The following is a 24235-nucleotide window of genomic DNA, read 5'->3' as shown; positions in this document are numbered from 1 at the left end:
GCTCCCACCCACCACACAGCAGCACATCCTGAGTTCGGTGGAGCCCTGTCATCCTAAGGGCACAGCCTCTGGTCTCTCTGTAGAACAACTGGTGAATTGAATTGCATTTCATTTTGCTGAAGATGAGAGTTTCTAGCATATCAGCAACTTGATTGCTGGCAGCTGGCTCATTTAGTGCCTTTTCTCAAATCCATGATTTTTGGATGCTTCTGTTCTGAGGTTTTCTGTATAATGTTTTTCAATAGAGACATCCTACTATCGAAAAAGTAAAAGAAATTCCTTGAAGTCAGACAAAAACCTACATCTCAATTTCTCTATATATCTAGAAATGGTTCCGGCACTCTGGAAGTTTCATGGAAGTAGGGAGTCACTCAATGAATACCTGCTGAGCACCAGCGATGAGCAGGCACTATTCTAGGAGTTGGAAATAGAAGTACAATACACAAATAAACCAAATGATGCCATTACAGTTTGATATACTATTTATTTAGTTATTAATATGGACAGCCTATTATGCAACATTATAGATATCTTTCAAAACCTAAAATACAGTCCACTATCCAGCCCAGGAGGAGACAATGAACAAGATCATTCTTACAGTAAATGTAGCAATAAGCACTCACAATAATCGTCCTTTTCTTGGACATCAAAGGGAATAGTCAGTCAAAAGGTTCTTTTACCTCCACTGGGGTTTTAACTTTCTTGAATGACAGCTATTTCAGAGTCAGAGTCCACCTTCAAGCACCCCACAGAGATGTGCAGCATCAATGTTGGAGAGCAAGGAGCCCGCCTTACCTTTCAGCCAGTATTTGTCAAAAACTTGAGCATACGGAGAAGGCAGGTATGTCGCAGGGTGTTCTGATTAATTTACAAAGATTGTGTTTCAAAGCTCTAAAAACCCGTTTGGTGGTGGTGGTAGTGGCAGTGAAGAGTATACTACATTTTGCCAAGGGGGTCTTCTTATCTCTTGAGTCTTGGCACTGTCACTTTCCATTAGGCTTTAAGATCTACTGCAGTTCTCTGAAAAGTAGAGGTGGGAAATGCTAACAGTTACTAGTATGAGGCCATCTGCAGAATGAACTGGACTGGCTGCTATGGCTTTTATAACCTGCTTCCCTTCTTTAGACAAACATTTCTGAAGCTTGTTCTTTATGTCCTGCTAGTTCTCATATAAAATTTAAAAGGGCTAAGACTGAGGAAACTTCTGGCTTTCAAGCTGGATGATAAAAAACAAAACAAAATCCATTCTCCAATGAGCTATACTCAAAATTCTCAGTTGAAAACAAATGCCAAGTGATTTTTAAAGACATGTGCTAGACAATATTAACTGATGGAAAAAATTCTGAGTTGAAACTGTACATATACCAAAATCTAAAATACAGGCAAAAAACAAGATGTATTAGTGTAATATTCTTCAACCCCTTAGTTTTATGTTGAAAACTACAAATGTTTTCAGCATCAGGCTACTGATGATGGCCAATTAAATATGAAATAAAAAAACCTCAGGAAGTCTTGCCAAGTTTGTGGCAGTTTCAAGAGTCTACAAAGGAAGAAGAAGAAACCATAGGGTAAAGAGTGAGAGCATTGGACTTTAACTCTAGGTACCATGGATTTGACATTAGTAGGTAAGACTAACGAATAAGCAGCCATACAGGTTTTTTGGTCACTGTGCTTTCCAAGCACCAATAAATGGAGCTATTTTTACTATTCAATCCCATCTTTCATGAGCTAATCAGATCCTGCTGCATTCTCATTTGTTTCTAATTTACCAGTACATTAGTATGTAGTTTACCAAGGGTGAGGAGCAAGTCACTGTGTAGTACCAAGTTTACGTCATCACAGGACTACAACATGCACATTCTACTTAATGTAGCTCGAGCAACAGGAATACAAGAAAACGGTTATGGGTGGAGACTTGTTCTTGACAAATTCATGTTCACACTAACTATGGGTTTAGAAATCTTATTGGGCAGGTACCTACAGCAGTTCTTCAGTTGGCATTGGAACGTTACACGCATGCACAAGTGATGTGGAAGAGAATGAAGCAGAAGAGGCAGCTGGATGGAGGACAAAGGGGAAATGAGAGGAATGTCGGGGAGGGGCAGTTCTCAGCTTTCCACAGCAAGTCTCTGCTCTGTGAGAGAGGCCTGTTGCGCAACGCTTTTGTTCTCATGACTGCGAAGTTTAGACACAACGTCTAGAAAGGCCAAATCCTGTACTTCCTTGTGCAGAGATTCTGGAAGACAAAAACAGGACAACAGGTATGCTTCTAAGCCTGGGAAGGGCGAAGCCAGAGGAAACTCTGGTGGAGGTCCGTAGCAGTCCTGACGTGCAAATTGGTTGTCTGACCTGGGTATAAGGGCGAAAGACTGACCGAACCATCTAGTAGCTGGTTGCCTCCAAAGTTTCCCTCAGGATAGCTGGCGCTCTTGCAACAAACCCGTGCAGTTTTATCCACTGAAGTGAATGATTAGAGGTCTTGGGGCCAAAACGGGTATGCTTCTATTAGATAGTTCTAATCTTACTATGCACACTACCCAAAACGTATACCCAGAATGCTTGGTTAAATGATGCTGAGTTATAAAAATAGATCTGTTTTAAATTTTGTAGCAAATAAAAAGGTTTTACCTCTCTAGAGGGAGGGGAAACAGGCATACTTACAACTGATTCATGTTGCTGTACAGCAGAAACCAACACAACATTGTAAAGCAGTTATCCTCCAATTAAACAAGTTATACCTCACCTCCTTTCAGATTTCCTATCTTCTTCTTTCTCTTGCTCTATTTAACTTCAATTACAGTAAAATACAGGGTTCCTCTCAAGTCCAGTAAGTTTAATGTAATTAGCATTCCTCAAACTGGTGTGTTTATTTTGATAAAACTGAGGTATAAAACCAGCTGGAATAGCAACACTCAGAATAGATTTTAAAATAATATTTGTAGAGCATTCCATCCAAAAGCAGCAGAAAACACTTTCAAGTGCACGTGGAACATTCTCCAGGACTGACCACGTGTTGGGCCACACAGTGAGCCGTGGTAAATTTAAGAAGCTTGAAATCATATCAAGTATCTTGTCTGACACAGTGCTATGAGACTGGAAATTAACTATAAGAAAACAAAATTGTAAAACATACACATGTGGAAGCTAAACAATATGCTATTAAACAACTAATAGCTCACTGAAGAAATAAAGAGGAAATAAAAAAAAATACTTAGAAACAAATGAAAACAAAAGCACAATAATCCAAAACCTATGGGACACAGCAAAAGCAGTTCTAAGAGGGAAGTTTATTGCAATACAATCTTACCTCAGGAAACAAGAAAAATCTCAAACAATTTAGTTGCATCTAATGCAACTAGAGAAAGAAGAACTAACAAAAACCCAAAGTTAGTGGAAAGAAAGAAAGACATAGCAGAAATAAATGTGACAGAGATGAAGAAAAGATCAATGAAGCTGGTTCTTTGAAAAGATAAAATTGATAAACCTTGAGCCAGACTTGTCAAGAAAAATGGAGAAGGCTCAAATCAATAAAATTTAAAATGAAAAAGAGGTTATAATAGACACCACAGAAATACAAAGGCTCATGAGACTACTACAAGCAACTATATACCAATAAAACGGACAACCTAGAAGAAATGGACAAATTCTTAGAAAGATACAATCTCCCAAGACTGGTCTGTTTATATTTTTCCATTTCTTCCTGGTGCAGTCACAAGTAATGAAATGGAAAATGTGATTAAAAACCTTCCAGCAAAAGTCCAGGACCAGATGGCTTCACAGGTGAATTCTATCAAGTATTTAGAGAAAAGTTAACACCTATCTTTCTTAAACTATTCCAAAAAATCAGAGGAAATCAAACATTCTATGAAGCCATCATCCCTGATACCAAAACCAAAGATACCACAAAAAAAGAAATTTACAGGCCAGTATCACTGATGATCACAGACACAAAAATCCTCAACAAAATATTAGCAAACCAAATCCAACAATAAAGAGTTCACCTGAAACTGTCACAACACTGTTAATCATTATTATACTCCACTATAAAAAAAATCTTTTTTAAAGTCAGTGGTATGTAATGTACACCATAGGGAATATAGTCAATAATATTCCATTAATTTTGTATGGTGACAGACAGCTTATTAGACTTATAGTGGTGATCAATTCATAACATACATAAATGTTGAATTGCTATGTTGTATACGTGAAGCTAATATTGTATGTCAACTATATTTTAATAAAAATTAACAAACAAAAACTCAATACATTAAAAAGATCATACACCATGATCAAGTGGGATTTATCCCAGGGATGCAATACAACCAATTAAAGGATAAAAACCATACGATCATCTCAATAGATGAAGAAGCTTTTGACAAAATTCAAGACCTATTTATGATAAAAACTCTCCAGAAAGTGGGCATAGAGGGAACAGACCTCAACATAATAAGGGCCATATAAAACAAACCTACCTTACATCACAATACAAAAATTAAGTCATAATAGATCAAAGACCTGAACATAAGAACTAAAACTCTAAGAAACTTAAAACTTTAAAAAACTTTACGATATTAGGTTTAGTAATGTTTTCTTGGATATGCACAAAAAACCTAGGCAACAAAAGGAAAAAGAGAAACTGGACTCCATCAAAATCAAAAACTTCTGGGTGTCAAAGAACACAACAGTGAAAAGGCAACTCTTGAAATAGGTGAAAATATGTGTGAATCATATATAGAACATATAAAGAACTTCAACCACCAACAAGAAACAACCCAAATAAAAAATAGGCAAAGGATCTGAATAAACATTTCACCAAGAAGATAAGGTATACAAATGGCCAATGAGCAACTAAAGATCCCCAACATCACTAATCATTAGGGAAAAGCAAATTAAAATTACAGTAAGTTACTACCTGACACCCATTAGGATGGCTATCATCAAGACAAAATAGCATATTAGGACATAGAAACTGGAACCTATGTGCACTTCTGGTGGGAATGTAAAAATGGTGCAGCCACTGTGGAAAAGAGTACAGTGTTTCCTCAAAAAATTAAACATAGAATTGCTGTATGGCATAGCAATTCCCCTTTTGTATATATATGCAAACTAACTAAAAGAAGGAACTTATGTTTGTGCACCCATGGTCAGAGTGGCATTACTCGCAACAGCCAAAAGGTGAAAACAATCCAAATGTCCACTGACTGGGTGAATGGATAAACAAAGTATGATATATACAAACAATGGAACATTCTTCAGCCTTAAGAAAGAATGGAATTCTGACACGCTACACATAGATGAGCCTTGAAGATATCATGCTAAGGGAAAATAAGCCAGATACAAAAGTAAAAATATTGTATGGTTCCACTTTCATAGGGTACAAAGAGTAGTCAAATTCATAAAGACAGAAAATAAACTGTGGTTGCCAAAAGCTGGGGAGATGGGTGAGTAGGGAGTTATTGTTTAAAGTGTATGGAGTTTCAGTTTGGAAAGAAGAAAAAGGCCTGGAGAAGAATGATAGGGGTGACTTTACAGAGATGTGAATGAACTTAATCCACTGGACTCTACACTTAAAATGGCTCAAATGGCAAATTACATGTATATTTTACATTAAAAAATGTCTGAACAATTATGAACATTCTTGAAACAAATGATATCAGCTAGAAAACAGAAGCTAGAAAGAACAGAAATTTTTGGAACTCAGAACTATATACATGTAGTGCATATGTGTATTGCATATATACACAGAAGTAGAATTGCTAAGTCATACAATAATTCTGTTTAATTTTTTTGAAGAGACACTATACTCTTTTCTACAGTGGCTGCAATAAAAAGCTTGATAGGCTCAAGAACAGAATGGAAAAGACAGAAGAAATAATCATTGAACTTTAGGACAAAGCAATACAAATTACCCAATCTGAACAAAAGAGAGGTAATAAGCTGGAGAAAAATGAACAAAACTTCAGAGCCTTGAGGGATATAACTAAAAAGCTCACATCTGTGTCATGAGAGGCCTTGAAGGATGAGAGGAATAGGGTGGGACTGAAAAAGTACCTGAAGAAATATGGTTAAGAACTTTCCAAATTTAGCAAAAGACAAAAAGGCTATAGATTCAAGAAGCCGAACAAACCTTACATAGGGTAATCCCAAAGAAATTCATGCCAAGGCACAGTATAGTCAAACTTTTGAACACTATTAACAAAAGACAGTATAGTCAAACTTTTGAACACTATTAACAAAAGACAGTCTTAGGACAGAAATGACACCTTAGCTACAAGGGAAAAAAAAATCTGGAGATGGTGGATTTCTCATAAGAAACCATGGAGGCCTTAAGAAAGTGGCACAACATTTTTCAAGTTTTGAAAGAAAAGAACTGTCAACATAGAATTCTATGCAGAAAAAATATTTTTTAGAAATGAAGAGGAAATCAAGATACTCAAAGAAAATGAATAAGTGAGGAATAATAAAGGAAATGAGAATTTGTTACAAGCAGACCTAACCTAAAATAATGGCTAAAGGAAATTCTTTAAACAGGAAGAGAATGTTTTTAAAAAAAAGCAATCTTGGAACATCAGAAATAAAGAACAGATATAACAGAGACATAGATAAATACAATAGCTTTCCTTTCCTCAAGCATTTTCTGGATTATGTCTGATGCTTGAAAACAAAAATTGTAACAATACTAATGTGGTTCTAAGTGTATAAAGGGGAAATATCACTAAATTGAAAAGACAAATGCACCAGCACCTCCATGCTCACTGTAGCATTATTTACAAAAGCCAAGATACAGCAGCAATGTAACTGTCTAAGGATAGATGAATGAATAAAGAAATGATGGTGTGTTTGTACAATGGAATATTATTCAGCCATGGAAAAGAATAAATTCTTGCCATTTACGACAATTTGGCTGGACCTTCAGGGACTATTCTAAGTGAAATGACACAAAGATAAATGCCACATGATTTCTCGTATATGTGGAATCTAAATACCAAGTTCACTAGATACCGAGAACAGATTGGTGGTTACCAGGGGCAGGGATTGGGGGTGGGAGAAATGGGCGATTTTTTTTTTTAGTTTAAATATTAAAAACTACAGTAGTAAAAAAAATCCAAAGAAACAGTAAATGATTTTTGCTTACTGATTAAGCAACACACACTTTTTCCCCTCACTGCTCTCCAACTTCAATTTCATATTACAAAAAAAAAAACCCACAAAAAACAAACTTACCAGTAGAGCAAATAATATTTCTATTTTTGTCTAACAGAACAAAAACAGAAAATTCAGAAAATACCCAAAGACAACACTCCCTAATTAATTAAAGACTTAACACAAGAGCATCTTGACCATTTATTTATTGGTCAAACTGAGAATGGATGCACTCTTGTTAAGGAAAATTTTAACATCTGGGGGGTTGCCCAAGCAAGATTTGTGGAAAATATCAGCAATTATTTCAAAGCAGAGGAATACTGGGGTGTTAGTCAATGCACCAGATGTGCATCTGTGGTGTTCTGAGATAAGTGGTAGTCATACTTCTCATTATAAATGGGTAAACTACCATTCTGGTTTTGTACCTGGATGAGGTAAGCCTGTCCCAAGAGACAGATCCACCCTTGGTGTATGCACAAAAAAGTCTACCTAGACACCCAACCCTGCCCATCGAGGCTCAATTCCAGAGATGCTTTCCTGATACTCACCCCTCTCTACTGCCCACTATCTTGGCTGTTACCATCACCTTGAAAGTTGCTAACCAGACAGGACCATTTATATTCACCACTTCTCACCCAGCACCACTGTAACGTGGTGCTTATTTCCTTCACAGTCTTGGCTTCCTTTTCTAATAAATGGTAGTAATGATACTGACAACCAACTCTGGACGAAATTACATAATCCTTAAGCAGTAAAAAAAAAAAAAAGGGTAGGGGATGACAGTGGATTAAAACACATGACCTAACAACACACTGCCTACACTTCAAATACAAGATACAGCAGACTGAATCTAAAAGGGTAGAAAAGAACCATGTGAATGTTATTCAAAAGAAAGGAGTAGCTATATTAATATCACATAGACTTCAGAGTCAAGACTACTACCAGAGACAGAGAAAAATGTTACATATTGATGGAAAGGGGGATTCTCTAGGAAGGCACAGTGGTCCTAAAGGTGTATGTACCTACCAAGAGAGCTGCAAAATATATGAAGCAAAACCTGATAGAACTGAAGGGAGATAAAGACAGATCAACAATCACAGTTGGAAACTTCAACATCTCTCTCTCAATAATTGACAGAAGTAGTAAATCAGCAAGAGTATATCAACAGAAACACCACTGCCAAGCAAAAGGATCTTACTGACATTTACAACACTCACCACTTGATAACGGCAGGATGCACGCTCTTCTCCAGTGTCCGTGAAATATATAGCAAGATATGCCAATGATTTCTTGAACAAATTCCTTAGCTAATATCATGGTACACAAAATCAGAACTTGTTCTTTATGTAAAATAATATTTTAGGCTTAATGAAACTTAAACCTATTAATTTCTTAACACTGACTTTTACCTATATAGTGCTATATAACTTTTATTACTAAAAATCTTTTGAAAGTATTTGCAATGTAAAAGTAACCCTGTATCTTCCATAAATTTTTAATGCTTTTAAAACCCAAAGCCACCGTTTACTATTATTTTATATTTAATGTCAACCATATGTTGATGACTATCAAATGACAGAGGAAACACGTACCGGATCCCATGAGAGCACAGATCAGGACCATGGAATTGTATTTGATTTCAGGAGCACTTCTCTCATCTGCTAGCAGCCTGTGCAAGATCTGTACAAGTTGAGCACTTTCTAGGTCTTTCTCAGCAGTACCTGGAACATGAAATAATTAAAGTATCAGTTATATTCACTGGGTATAAACCTGGTACAGTCTGGCTAAAAATTGCTTCCCCTTTTAGAAAATGATCATGTTAAACCTTCCAAAAGGAACTGGTAAGCAGAAAAGATGGTAAGATACACTATATACTATCACCATCTTCAAAAATTATCATGACAAAATAGGCACATGAAAAGATGTTCAACATCGCTAGTTATTAGAGAAATGCGAATCAAAACTACAGTGAGATATCACCTCACACCTGTCAGAATGGCTACCATCAAAAAATCCACAAACAACAAATGCTGGAGAGGGTGGGGAGAGAAGGGAACCCTCCTGGACTGTTGGTGGGAATGTAAATTGGTAGAGCCACTATGGAGAACAGTATGGAGGTTCCTTAAAAAACTAAAAATAGAACTACCCTATGATCCTGCAATCCCACTCCTGGGCATATATCCAGAGAAAAACATGGCCCCCAAAGATACATAAACCCCAGTGTTCATTGCAGCACTGTTTGCAATAGCCAAGACATGGAAACAACCTAAATGTCCATCAACAGAGGAATGAATAAAGAAGACATGGTGTGTATATATACACACACACAATGGAATATTACTCCATTAAAAGGAATGAAATAAGGCCATTTGTAGCAACATGGATGGACCTAGAGAGTGTCATGCTGAGTGAAGTAAGTCAGACTGAGAAGGAGAAATATCGTATGACATCCCTTTATGTGGAATCTAAAACAAAATGATACAAATGAACTTACTTACAAAACAGAAAGAGACTCACAGACTTAGAAATCAAACTCATGGTTGCCAGGGGGAAGGGATAGTTAAGAACTTTGGGAAGGTCATGTACACACTGCGATATTTAAAATGGATAACCAACAAGGACCTATTGTATAGCACATGGAACTCTGCTCAGTGTTATATGCCAGCCTGGATGTGAGGGGGGTTTGGGGGAGAATGGATACACGTATATGTATGGCTGAGTCCCTTCCCTGTTCATCTGAAACTATCACAACTTTGTTAATCAGTTATACCCCAATACAAAATGTTTTTGGCATTAAAAGAATTTTTTTTTAAATTATCATGGCCAATTGTGTATCCTCTCTCTCTCTTCTTATCCAACTATTCTCACCCACCCCAAGGTATTTTGGAGCAAATCCTATAGTCACATAATCTCCTCTATATGTAGTCTAGAATGTATCTTTATGAGAATGGTACCCTGCAATTCCTATCAAAATCCCAATAGGATTTTCTAGAGAAAATAGATAAGCTTATACTAAAATCTGTGTGGGAAACCACAGGTCCTAAAAGAGGTAAACAATCTTGATAAAGAAGAATAAAGTGGGAGGAATTCCTCTACTTGATATGAAGATCACTATATAGGTACAGTTATCAAGACAGTGTGGTGTTGGTGGAGAGATAGACACACAGGACAAAGGAACTGAAAGAAGACCCTAGAAGCAGACCCACAGAAACATGCTCAACTGATTTTTGACAAAATCAATTCAGTGGAGGAAAGACAGCCTTTTCAACAAATGGTGCTGGGGCAAGTAGATCCATAAGCAAGAAAAAAAAAAAAAGAAAGAAACCCTGACCTAAACCTCACATTTTATATAGATATTAACTAAAAAAGGATGAGAGACTTAAATGTAAAACTACAGGACTTTCAGGATACAAATAATCCTTAAAACTCAATAGTTCAAAAAAAATTAGAAAATGAGCAAAAGACACAGGTATTTCACCAAGGAATATATAAGATGGAAAAGAAGTACATAAAGGTGTTCAACATCGGTAGTCTTTAGAAAAGTGGAAATTAAAACTACATGAGGTTATCACTATGTATCACTCAGATTGACTAAAATTTTAAAAATTAGGGATATTATTAAATATTGGTGAGGGTAAAGAGAAAACTAGGTCACTTATACAGTGCTGGCAGGAATGTAATGGTTTCCAGAGCCACTCTGGAAAACAGTTTGTTATTTCTTAAAAAATCAAACATGCAGTTACCTTACAACCTAGCAGTTATATCTCCTAGGCATTTATCCAGAAAAATGAAAATTTGTGTTTACATAAAATCCTATACATGAATGTTCTTTGCAGCATTATTTTTAAAAGTCCCAAAGTAGAATCAGCCCAGATGTCCTTCAATAGGTGAATGGTTAAACAAGTTGTGGTACGTACAAATCATAAAATACTATTCAGTAATGAGAAGAAATAAACTATAGACACACAAATCAATGACTCTTTAGGAAATTACGCTGATGAAAAAAAAGCCAATTTCAAAAGGTCAAATACTATATGATTCCATTCATACATTTCTGAAATGAAAAAAAAAAATTTAGAAATGAAGGGTAGGTTAGTGGTTTCCAGAGATTAGGAGGGTAGGAGGCAGGTGAGTGTGGTTATGAATGGAGGATCCTTGTGGAGTTAGAACTGTTCAGATACACCTACACAGGTGATCAAACTGAATTTGACATAAATAGAAATGAGTACAAGTAAAACTGGGGAAATCTGAACTAGAGGTAAATTTTATCAGGGGTTGGGATGTTATACTAGGTTTGCAAAATGTTACCACTGGGCAAAACCAGGCAAACTGTAAAGGCATCTTTATTATTTCTTTTAACTGCATGTGCATTTACAACTACCAAAAAAAAAAGAGAGAGAGAGAGAACTCTTAAAATGTTGCTTTAATACTATTATCATACAAAAATTTTATAATTCCTTAAGAGTATCTAAAAACCTGAAAGGATACAAGTTTGGAAAAATATGGTTTTCAAAATGTGTTGTGTATAAACAAGGTAGTATGGCCTTATTTTTAAATCTTAGGCGCAAGGAGCCTAGGAAATACTAGGTGATAATGACAACAAATGTGATTATGTATTATCATTTTATATAGTTCTATGGTAAGGTAATCTGACTCAGGCAAATGCTCAGTTGTTAAGAAGGCAAAATTAAAGCCTATTTAGAAGATACTAGTTATGAAGGGCACAAGACCAGATTCACCCCAGATTGGTAGGTCAAGGATATTCTAAAATTGCTTCATCACTGTAAGCCATTTTACAAAATCAAGTCATGAACTCTGTTTGGCATTCACTGTCCTAACCAGTTCTCACCTCTTCATCATAATCTCCCCTACCCATGGGGGAAATCATAGGCTAGGCCAAGACTCAAACTGACTTCCACAGCATCTTTAACTTAAGTGACTAAAGTGACATACATCTTCTTCAAGTCTTTTGTGTGCATGCGTGTGTGCTTAGTTGTGTCCAACTCTTTGCGACCCCATGGTCTGTAGCCCACCAGGCTCCTCTGTCCGTGGAATTTTCCAGGCAAGAATACTGGAGCCGGTTGCCATGTCCTCTTCCAGGGTATCTTCCCAACCCAGGGATTGAACCCACATCTCCTGAATCTCCTCCTTTGGCAGGTGGATTCTTTACCACTGAGCCACCTGGGAAACTTGAAGTCTTTTCTAGATTTAAAATTAAAGAAAATTTTACATCCTATGATTTTTTTTTAAAATTATATATGGTTTTAAAGTTTATAACCTGTTAAGAGGACAAAAAATTCAAATCTCTCATACCTGAAATCTGAGTAAATCTGACACTAGAGGAAGAGATTAGGAGGAGATGAGGAGATTTTTATCTTTTGGCTTCTCCTTCCTGGGATAATGGTTGGTGAAAGTGAGAATTCCCCACAGTGAGAGTTATGGACATAAGTCATGGCTTAGAACTGAAGTGATCAGTTAACAGTATTTACCTGAGTATCTCTGAAGGGAACAGGACATGTCTACTAAGTCTACAGGCCTCCTTTGTGTAAGGCAGCCTCAGGTCTTACCTCAGGCCATGTGACTTTCACTGTCTCCAGCTGACTGCATATCAGAGCTTGGTTCCTGACACAAAGTTGCCTCCCATAAACTAGATGTCTATGAGTGAGCTTTTCCTGAAGAATTCTGAGTAACAGGGATACTGCCAGGAAGAGACTAACTGAATCATTTAGACTCTGCTTTGGGGGAATTCTGAGTGTAAATACATGGAAGAGTGACATAAAAGGTGGAAATTTAGAATGAAGGTGATGCTATAAAGCAATAGAAACCATGGTGACAGAGAGGAGACCAGCAAGAGACAGAATCAGCAGTGTAGACAGAAGAGAATCTGAGTGGCTGGAAGAGTAGCAAACTCTTAAACTTGCTGTTGTATTCTAAATATTGTTTCATTTTTCCATGAGGCCTGCTGAAATTCCCTAAGTGCCTAAAATTTGAGATATCATTTAAAAGTCAAATTAACATTAAAGCATTGCCTTAAAAATGTTACCAAAAAACAACCAAAAGGGACATCTATGGTGACAATCTATAGAGTGTGACTTTCCATATACTCAGACATAGTATAGACACACACTGGCAAATGCTTCTAGTCAAAGGTTCTGTCTGACTTCTATTCCACTCCTGTGCTTCCTTTCATCCAGATAAAAATAGGAGAAAATAAGTTTGTCACTGGGGTACTTACCCAATTCTAAAGCTGCTATTAGTGCCAAAGCAACAAGGGCTTCATTCTGCATTATTACATGTTCACTAGTTGCCATGGTAACTAGATGCTTGATGCCACCACTTTGTACAATGGTTTTAATTACATCCTACAATAAATAAGTATCATGAAATTATAAACTTTAATTTTAAACATAAGCTGTATTACAATCAGTCAATTCACTGTTGAGTGGTTTTCTGACAGTGTCCCTATGAATCATTACATTTAACCATAATTTTTTTTCTTCACAGAAGAGAAGGAAAACACTTTTAGCTTTAAATAAATTCATCAAAAGATGACAACTTAAATTACCTAAGCAAAAAAGACCACTGCAGTTCATATCAAGGAAGAGAGGTCCAGAAGCTAACAAACAAAAGTGCCATTGACCCAACATGAGATCAACAGAATAAATCTTGGAATAATAATAATAAAAAGTTCCTCCTCTCAAATTTTTATTATTAATATAATACCAGGTGGCTGCTTTTCAGATGAACCAGGTGAAGCTCTTTATGTATGTATGTATGCATGTATCTATGTAGTCTTTTAAAACCTTTGTTGGATCTGACAAAGTAAGATTACATACAACAAGACTTGAGGAGAACTTAAACCAAAATTCTGTCTCCCTCATTTCTCATAGTACCTACAACTCTGTCCTTTCCAATGGCAGCGGGGCAATGGGCTCCAGACTCTATCTCACTGGCTTTGAGCAAATTACAAAAGCTCTCTGCATCTCAGAGATTTCACTTGAGATAATGTAAGTGTATATCTCATAGGTTTTTGTTATACAAAATTATTACATGAAAAGCACACATAAAAGTATACAGTAATGGCTAGATGAAAAGAAATGGCTATATTTATTTCTAGTACTCACTTTTGTCTTCATCTCACTTAGGGCTTTGTTGCCTTCAAACTCAAGTCTTTGTTGGCCTAACTGCCCCATGCAACAGGAATTTATCTGAGAGTTCCAGATTTAGATGCCAAAACATGTCTGTTTGTTTTAATCTAGTTAACAGAATTATGGTTTGCCTAAACGAAACCATTGGTAAGAGACCTAATGGAATGGAGCAAAGAATTAGGGTAAAGACTCCAAAAAGGACAGAAGAGTGATTTGGGAATAAGCAAGTTAGTTGGAATGTCAGTTCTTCCCATAGTCTCTCATTTTGATGAATGACATGATGACCCCACCTGGTCCTAAGCCCCAAACTTGCAATTATCTCTAAAACCTCCTTCTCCTTTGACCCCAATATTGAATTCTGTCAGTTCTACCACCCACATCTTTCTCAAATCCTTCTCTTCTTTTCCGTCCTCACTGGTTCTATTAGGCTGAACTATATGCTATTTGTTTCTTCGTGTCAAAATGGTCAAATATCAGCAATTTCAAATTACTCAACTCAAATCCTTAGTTCAGCCCTTCATCATCTCTCATGTATATTTTTGAAATAGCTTTGTTTTCCTTGCCCCTAGTCAATAAGCCGTAGAGTCATCTTTCTAGGAAAACCAAATAATGGCACCCTGCTGCTTAAAATCCTTTGGGAGCTTCTTAATTCTCTATAGAACCAACCTGGCACATAGTTCATCTTAATCTCCACTTCCCTTCCCCTTTGATGACTGTCTCTGGGCCCGACAGAGCACAGTTATGATGGAGAAGAGGTAAAAGGAGTACCACAGGAGTTCATTTTGCTATTCTTCCTCAATACTTTCCATCTCGTCAACAATATATTTGGTCCTATACTGGTGTCAATGAAATGGATGGGCTTTCAGGCTGCTCTAGGTGAGACAGGTGGTAGGAAGGTCCAAGTTACCAGCTGTTTCTGCTCCAGGGAAAGACACTACGAGATAGCATGTGATGGGGTGGAATGTTCCTGTGACCAACCAGCTGGAATAGCTACTGTGGTGAAGTCAATTATTTATATGAAGGAGATTTACTCAAGACAAGGAGTACCTTTAAGATTTTTTTCTTGCCATCTTCTAATCTGTTTCACAAATAAATGAATGGTTTCCTCAGACTTACTTTTGATTTACTGTGTCGTATGAGGGCAGAGAGCAGTCTGTTTGACTCTCCCATCACACCAGCGTGATCTTTGGCTTCACACCACTCCACTAAACGCTCCACTAATTTAACATTTTTTCCCAGTTGTTCAGCAGCTTCTGCTATAGGAGAGAAGGAAAACCACAAAGGAATGAGTCACTAATAGGCAATCAACTAAAACAGCTGGTTAAAGATGTAAGAGTGTGAAGGAAAATTACAGGTCTAAAAAACAGAACACAGCAATTTTGTTAAATAAGAACTGAAAAATACTCCGTATCTAATGGATTGTTGAGTTTTTTTATATAAAGTTATGGACTTTTATCTAAAAAATGAAATAAATAACTTTATACTCTTTTGGCTCAGCCTGGTAGTCTGTTAGTACTCTGGAAAACCGTACCAAAGAGTTTTCAGCAATACTCTAAGGAATCAATACAGAGAAAGTTTAGAATTTAGAAATAAATAAATACAACTCATTTCAAGGATTAGTTTTCATTATTGTTTCTGTAAACAGAAACATGATCTCCCTGTTTGTAAAACAAATTAAAAACTTTTTTGACTGTCACTGTATTGAAACAGTGATTTTGAAGACAAGGTAAAATCAGTATAGAAAATGCCAAAACATAAAAATTCCCTCAAGAACTGTTAATAAATCAATCTAAAACCAGACTATACCTACAAATGAAGAGACGTGCAATATAATTTCCATTTAAGTCAATTATAACAAGCATGGAAATTAATTATTGGGGATCTAAAACCAATCTCTTTTGCCTTTTATTTGCTACTTATCTCTATGATTACATAATTCTGAAAGCTAAAAACAAGTCCTTTTTCATACAAAACATACACCTTAGGAAAGCATTTCTCTTACCTTGTGCATCTATTAACATTCTTAATGTTCCCAAGAGTTTGAACTGAACTGGGGGCATTTCAGATTTAAGAAATTTCAAAACTGCCTCCGTGACTCCAGCTGATAACATCTTTGCTTTATTTACAACTAGATAGAGAGAGAGAGACTGGTTAAAATTCTGTTAGCATTTTTGATGATAATCATTCAATTCAATATAATTTTTGAGTGTCTTATTAGCTTTAATGCTCCATGTTACATTTTTCTACTTAAAAACAATCATATTACTTCTCTGTTAATTTTAAGAATGGGACTGGGAATGGGAGGTCTAGGGGATAAATATCTTCTGTCTGTAGAAGCACAGCATACAAAATCACATTTACTGGCTTTTAAAATCTAATAAAAACTAATAATTTGTAAAGGAAATTTGACAATGTTGCCTTCATACTTACAAAAAGCATGATTCCTCAACTTTAATAAATGTCTCTTTTTACCTCTATCCTTGACCCAAGTGCGTTAATATAGATATTACAGACATTAATAAGCAATCTTAATCTGCTACATGAACCAAATTTATTTTATATAGATTGCATTTTCATATGTTACACTATTTCTACCTAACCAGAAATTTACCATTACAAAGTAGAATAACAGGATAGTTTTAACTATATCCTGTATTATTTCCCAAGATAATGTTATTTTGAAAGACTAGTAATCCAAAACGGAGAAGGCAATGGCACCCCACTCCAGTACTCTTGCCTGGAAAATCCCATGGATGGAGGAGCCGGGTAGGCTACGGTCCATGAGGTCGCTAAGAGTCGGACACGACTGAGCGACTTCACTTTCACTTTTCCCTTTCATGCACTGGAGAAAGAAATGGCAACCCACTCCAGTATTCTTGCCTGGAGAATCCCAGGGACAGCGGAGCCTGATGGGCTGCCGTCTATGGGGTCGCACAGAGTCGGACACGACTGAAGCGACTTAGCAGCAGCAGCAGTAATCCAAAAAGGCACATTAAGGCTAGTTAAAAAAAGCTGTATGTCTTTACCCACTGCTATATTTAAAATGGATAACCAACAAGGACCTACTCTATAGCACATGGGACTTTGCTCAATGTTATGTGGCAGCTTGGATGTGAGGGGGTTTGGGGGGAGAATGGATACATATATATGCATGGCTGAGTCCCTTTCCTGTTCACCTGAAACTAGCACAACACTGCTAATTGGCTATACCTCAATACAAAAAGTTCAAAAGGAAAAAAATTTCATGTCTGCTTGTAGGGAAAAAAATTCTTTAAAGTCATCTGTAGGGGATTCTCTGAATTGATACCATTATCTTACCTCAACTGAAGATGCTTTAAAAATCTTAACTATACAGTATGATGAACATCTGGGAGTTCACAAAATGTAATAGAATATTTGAAAAATCTGAAAAAGAATATTGTGCTTGTATAGTCTCCCAGAAAACTTCTTTAACATATAATCTCCATTTATTAGTAAGAAAAATGTAAGCAATCTGAAGACTATGATTTTTCTTTTCTTGGTCAGGGTAGGTCCACAAATCACATAGAGTAAATATCTTTCCAAAACAATAGATTTTATCTCTTACACAGTTGGCTCCCATTCTCAAGACTTACCGGGGATGGCTAGGTTTCTGAGGGCACTTAGTGCTGCATGCTGAACAGTTACGTTTCCATCTTCTACATGTCTGTCCAATAAATCCATAAGTTTTTCTACAATTCCATTGTCTACCATATGGATACAATTTCCATCTAAATAACAACAGAAAACATTTTTTACCCTCTTTACAAATATTTATAAACATTTTGTAATACTCATGCCAGCCCATTATCTACATTAAGGAAAATGGAGCTACAGAAAAATAAAATGAATTCCATCTCTTTCTCACATCAGATTTATGAGATTTTTGTTTGTTTGTTTACTGAGTGAGAAGTCTGATTATAAGATTCTTAAAATAGATAAAGCTTTTAAAATTGGCCCCAAAAATCTCTAGCTGAGATCCTGATAGTAGGTCAGAAGATGAGTAAGCAGAAACCACATGCTTAACATGTCCTCCAATTGTTTCCATTTATAATGAAGTCTACCAGTGGTCTGCCAACATTACAGTAACAGTACTCTACATTTTGTTAGCATAGTTGATATTTAATTATTTTTTAAAGCAGAATATTTGAAACATTTATAAAACAGAATATTATAATGAATTACTATTTAACCCCATTTAGCTTCATAAATTATCAATATTTTGCCAGTCTTATTTTCATCATTAAGGAGTTAATGATGGTCCCCAAAAAGACAGAAGGAAAAATGGAATAAGTCATTATTAAAACATGCTATAACAAGAGTTAATACTCAAATAAAATCAAATTAAAAGCAAAAGTAGCTCATATTTCCTAGATACAGTATAAGAATAAATTTCTAGAATGAACAGCAGAAGTATCAGACTTCATTTTTTTTTTTTCCATAAATTTATTTATTTTAGTTGGGGGCTAATTACTTTACAATATTGTAGTGGTTTTTGCCATACATTGACATGAATCAGCCATGGGTTTACATGTGTTCCCCATCTTGAACCCGCCTCCCACCTCCCTCTCCATCCCATCCCTCTGGGTCATCCCATTGCCCCAGCCCTGAGCATTTGTCTCATGCATCGAACCTGGAATGGTGTTCTGTTTCACATATGATAATATACATGTTTCAATGCTATTCTCCCAGAACGTCCCACCCTCACCTTCTCCCTCAGAGTCCATAAGACTGTTCTATGCATCTGTGTCTCTTATTCTGTCTTGCATATAGGGTTATCATTACCATCTTTCAAATTCCATATATATGCATTAGTATACTGTATTGGTGTTTTTCTTTCTGGCTTACTTCACTCTGTATAATGGGCTCCAGTTTCATCCATCTCAATAGAACTGATTCAAATGTATTCTTTTTAATGGCTGAGTAACATTCCATTGTGTATATGTACCACAGCTTCCTTATCCATTTGTCTGCTGATGGACATCTAGGTTGCTTCCATGTCCTGGCTATTGTAAACAGTGCTGCGATGAACACTGGGGTACACGCGTCTCTTTCAATTCTGGTTTCCTCAGTGTGTATGCCCAGCAGTGGGACTGCTGGGTCATATGGCAGTTCTATTCCTAGACTTCAGAAATATACATGGAGGCCTGGTGCCTCTGAAGTATTCTTTAAGTAAATATTCCAGCCTAAACCAGTAGATCACTCACACTTAAGTTTTGTAGACATAAGAGTATAAATTGAGGCACAATAATGAATACTCAGATTATTAATTCCAAGAAAAAATCAAAATCCAAAGAGTATATCCTCCTAGATCAGATGTATATTAGCATGGGACTAAAGTTTATTCATCTCTGAAGTGTCAAGTATTCAAAAAGAAGGACTTCAGAGTCACTGTTCATTATCTTTAAACTATTAGCTCTTAGCTGAAGTGCATAAAACATGTAATTTGTTGGGCAAGTCGCTATTAGTATTTTAGATTTCTGAAAAATTAAGGTGGTAGTACACACAGATACTGCATATGCTTCTGAACGGTTCTAGGTTTAGTACATGTTATGGCAAAGAATAATTCTAAAATATAGAAAGTCTGGTTTAATAAGAATGAACTAATATGCTTACCATTTCTGGCAAAATTTGCAATTGCCAATGCTCCAGCAAGCTGTAGCTGGTGGTTATTTGATGGAATCCAAGATAGTACCCTTTGAAACACATTACCTTTTCCTCCTTCAAATAATTTCTGCATGGATTCATCTAGAGATAAATGAAAACAGATATGAGGGAAATACTTAGGAGTGACACATCCATATTCTTAACTGAATACCCAACTGGGAAATCATATACTTCACAATCCACAATTCATGAAAGGAGAAATAATGGCTCTTTTTATAATAAACTTTTAGTAGAAACTGGACAAAAGGGTTTAGAATTTTTCTATTCTAAATCCCAAGTAGCCATCTAGCTTTTAGACCTTTGGCATCACAGCTGTCTCTTCTAAATGACAGCTCTTTAAATACTGTGTAAGACAGTAAAGACTCTTCCTGTCCAGGTTCATTATCTCTAGTTCTCTTCATGATGTGTTTCAAAATCATCACATTAACAAGATTAAATGTGACAGGAAAATGAGAGAAAATGCCTAATGAAGTTTTATAAAAGAGACAATAAATTTTTAAAAATCTGACAATCATGTTCTTTTATTGGCATAAATTACAACTCACCTCCAAGAAGTAATAAAACCATTAGATCCGAAGCGGTTTTGAGCTCAGCAATATCCTCCTCTTTGTCACTGTCCACTTTCTGCTGAACAATCTCCAGTAGACATTCTACCAGGCCTGATTCAACGAGTTGTAGTTTAATAGCATCTAAAGAATAATGTGAACAAAATAACCAAAATTTAAGATGAAATAGGAGTTCTGGTGTAAGCAATTTATTGTTAAGAATTATAAGACACCAAGAAAGTACATGATTTAGATAATACTCCTTTGAAGATTTGAGTTTCAAAAGAAAGTATCAGACAGTGCAGCTTAAATACACAAAAGCTTTATTTCGTTTTTCCATTTGATATTATGTCACTTTTCACAATGTCTGGCAGCACCTAAACAAATTGATTCTCAGCTCTGAAGGCAAGTAATATCTACTGTTATTCTAGAGGTTATACTCACATTTAAAAGGCAACACTATAAAATATCCCACACTGTTTAAAATAAAACACACACCGATGATATAGTTAAAATATATCCACTAATGGAGTTTGAATACCAAGATATTGAAAAGAGATATTAATAAATTAAAAAGTATTTCCCAAGGTATATATATATTTGGATTCATATTTGTACATTGTTATTTTTCTAGGGCAGTTAATTTATAACTTTCTGAACTTGAAAACTCATGTTTTAAAAAAGAGCTTCAGGTCTTCATTAATTTGAAGCTTTCTCAAGTGATGGGAATGTGGTTCATTATATTATATTCACTCTACATTTGAATAGGTTCTTAAATTTTCATAATGAAAGTGGAAAGAAAAAATAACTTTGAAATTTTTTGATGGATAACTAACAAACTAAGGAATTTTAGACATATTTTACATCCCAATTGTATTTTAAAATACTATCTTCATAGCAAACTAATTTATTTGTCTACCAAATCAATATTGTTTACACTCCTAATATCTTAAATATCCTTTCATTATAGAACTTATTTCACTGAAGATTTTATATTCACATTCATATCTGTCTCCCCCAATATAGCAGATATTGTATATACTTCATTCATCCTTGTGTTTTAACCTAAATTGGTCTACTTAAATATTTTGGGTATATTTGATACTGCTTAAGATAAACGTTGATCAACTGACCTTAGATATACATTTGCTACACAGATATTTTCAAACTTAAATTTTATTGTTTAGTTGGATTTTAGTCTTCAGTTTCCCTAAGCTGTATATGCATGTATCTACAGCAAGGACAGTTTAAGCTTGTTATTTGGAAGAAACAGATTTTTTCTTTTCAAACTTAAGACTTTTTCCTTCAGACAATTTTAATGTGTAAAAATTTGGCTCTTTTCCCCTATCACTAGGACCACTGATCTTCTTTGGCATATTATTTCAGAATACACCGAGTATTCAACCTGGAATTTTTTTTAAAAGGTATACTTGCACTGTGCCATGCTGAAAGTAGGACGTTTCCTTGGTTACAGAATGATAGAACTAGAAATGTGTGGTGACTAGAATTGAAAGCCATGACGAAAAAGCCTTAAAAAATACAAAAAACCTTGAATTACAGAGATCCCAGTTTAAATGTTGGCATCACTCTGCTTTGCACACAAGGAAAACCAAGGATGATATGCTAAGGATAGTCCAGACACAAATTTTCAAAGGTATCATTCAGTCCGCTTCACGGTTATAAAACACAAGTGAAGATAGTGGAGAACAAAACAAATAAAAACGTAGATATTATGAAATACTGCAAGGAAGGTTACAGGTCGTTCTCTGGCTTAAAAACTACCTGAAGGTCACGATGAAAATTTCCTATTTGGCCAAACCAGCAAATGAGATGAAAAATAAATTTCTCCCTTAAGATCTAAGGCATTCAGAAAATATAACATGCGCTAAGGTTAAACTATGAAATCTTTCTTCTCACAGCTTAACTGTAATCACATATATATATGGGATGCTTAAAATGCCTTATTAAAAAGGATTAGCAAGGCATTCTGCCAAAGCAGACAGCCTAGCATACTTTTATCAGTACTATTCTGCCCAAGGACATCTAGTTATATCACTACCATTTATGTATCATGTTACATATATGTGTGTGTGTGTGTGTGTGTGTGTGTATCTGTATGAATGTATATTTAAAAATCTTTTCTAAGTGGTGGAAAAATCCCACAAATTCAACAAAGTGCATAAATATACGTTACACTTAAGTGTGAAAGTCGCTCAGTTGTGTCTGACTCTTTGCGACCTATACAGTCCACGGAATTCTCCAGGCCAGAATACTGGAGTGGGTAGCTTTCCCTTCTCCAGGGGATCTTCCCTACCCAGGGATCAAACCCAGGTCTCCTACATTGCAGGTGGATTCTTTACCAGCTGAGCCACAAGGGAAGCCCAAGAATACTGGAGTGGGTAGCCTATCGCTTCTGCAGCGGATCTTTCTAACCCAGGAATCGAACCAGTGTCTTCTGCATTGCAGGTGGATTCTTACCAACTGAGCTATCAGGGAAGTCCTTACATTACACTTAATCAACAATTATTATTAAATACATTAAATAACCACAGAACTATCACATAATTCAAGAAATCCATCACCAACAACCTGAGAAACCCCTCTGTGACTTTTTCCTATCATATATCCATCCTTTTCAAATCACTACCCTGATTTTTAAAGGTAACCGTATCCATACATATCCATACTTTTACAGTTTCCCCAAATCATCATTCCTAAAAAACTATAGCTTAGTTTTAGTTTTTGAAACTTCATATAAATGGAGTCATATATTTTTCAGTCCTGGCTTTTTCTTTTTAAAAGGTTTATAGGATTCATCTACACTATTGGTTATGGCTGTCTTCATTCCTTTCCATAACTGTGTATTTTTCCATAATATGGATATACCATGTTATTCTACTGTTAATGGATATGAGTTGTTTTAATGTTTCATTATTATAAACAATAATGTTATGAACATTCCTGGAATGGCTCCTGGTGTACATGAACATGTTTCTGGGTATACACCTAACAGCAGAATTTCTGGATCACTGGGAACACGTATCTCTAACTCAGTAGATACTGTTCTCCAAATCATACCAATTTATAGTCCCATCAGCATTTAATGCATTTCCACTGTTCCACACCTTCGTCAACACTTGGTATTATCATTTTTCCAGTGAGTACATAGTGGTATTTTATTGCGGTTTTATTTTGCATTCCCTAACTTTTAATGAGTTGAGCATATTTTCATGTGTTCATTAGCCACTTGGATTTTATCTTTTGTCAAGGGCCTTCTCAAATCATTTGCACATTTTCACCACTAAATTTTCTACATTTTTCTTAATGATTTGGGGGTGTTTTTCTACATATTGGACACATCAGCCCTCTGCTGGTTACATGTGTTGTAAATATCTCATCTACTGTCATACTTTTCTCAAATTTTTATTTTTAAAATAACCAAATTTATCATTTCTTCCTTTTAGTTAAGCTTTTTGTGACATAAGAAAATTTTCTGTATGCAAGCCTGTGATGATATTCTCCTATATCACGTTTTAAGATAAACTTTCTTATTTCAACTTTTACATTCAATAATGTATCTGAGATTTTTAAAATAGTAAAAAGTGGGATTGTATGTGTGTCTCCGATTGTATTTTCTACATTTCTAACACCATTTATTTAACAACCTGTCCTTTCCATATAGCTCCATAGTGATACCTTTTTTTCTTAGTAAAA

At 35.7% G+C, this 24235-nt stretch overlaps 1 protein-coding gene across 27 annotated transcripts in view; it reads right to left on the bottom strand.

The window, feature by feature from the left end:
- Positions 1 to 464: 464 nt before the first annotated feature.
- RAP1GDS1 (Rap1 GTPase-GDP dissociation stimulator 1) overlaps positions 465 to 24235 on the bottom strand; it is a 147841-nt gene continuing 124070 nt past the window's right edge. For 9 of the 27 annotated variants that reach the window (XM_081596229.1, XM_081596220.1, XM_081596078.1 and 6 more), the window contains 8 exons: positions 20522 to 20665; positions 19926 to 20057; positions 17906 to 18040; positions 16294 to 16419; positions 15408 to 15547; positions 13379 to 13505; positions 8736 to 8864; positions 465 to 2236 (listed from right to left, as the gene is read on the bottom strand). In XM_081596229.1, the coding sequence (XP_081452355.1) occupies positions 2109 to 2236; positions 8736 to 8864; positions 13379 to 13505; positions 15408 to 15547; positions 16294 to 16419; positions 17906 to 18040; positions 19926 to 20057; positions 20522 to 20665 (1061 nt within the window). In that variant the 3' untranslated portion in view covers positions 465 to 2108. Of the gene's footprint in view, positions 2237 to 6354; positions 8451 to 8735; positions 8865 to 13378; positions 13506 to 15407; positions 15548 to 16293; positions 16420 to 17905; positions 18041 to 19925; positions 20058 to 20521; positions 20666 to 24235 lie in introns of those variants that run through there. The other 18 variants (XM_081596285.1, XM_081596130.1, XM_081596240.1 and 15 more) reach the window with 4 other exon arrangements.

This window comes from Giraffa tippelskirchi, chromosome 1 (genome assembly GCF_054371585.1).
Source record: "Giraffa tippelskirchi isolate mGirTip1 chromosome 1, T2T-mGirTip1v1.2.pri, whole genome shotgun sequence".
Classification (NCBI taxonomy): domain Eukaryota; kingdom Metazoa; phylum Chordata; class Mammalia; order Artiodactyla; family Giraffidae; genus Giraffa; species Giraffa tippelskirchi.
The sequence above is the reverse complement of the archived record's forward strand: the minus strand, read 5'-3'. Positions and strand labels throughout refer to the sequence as shown.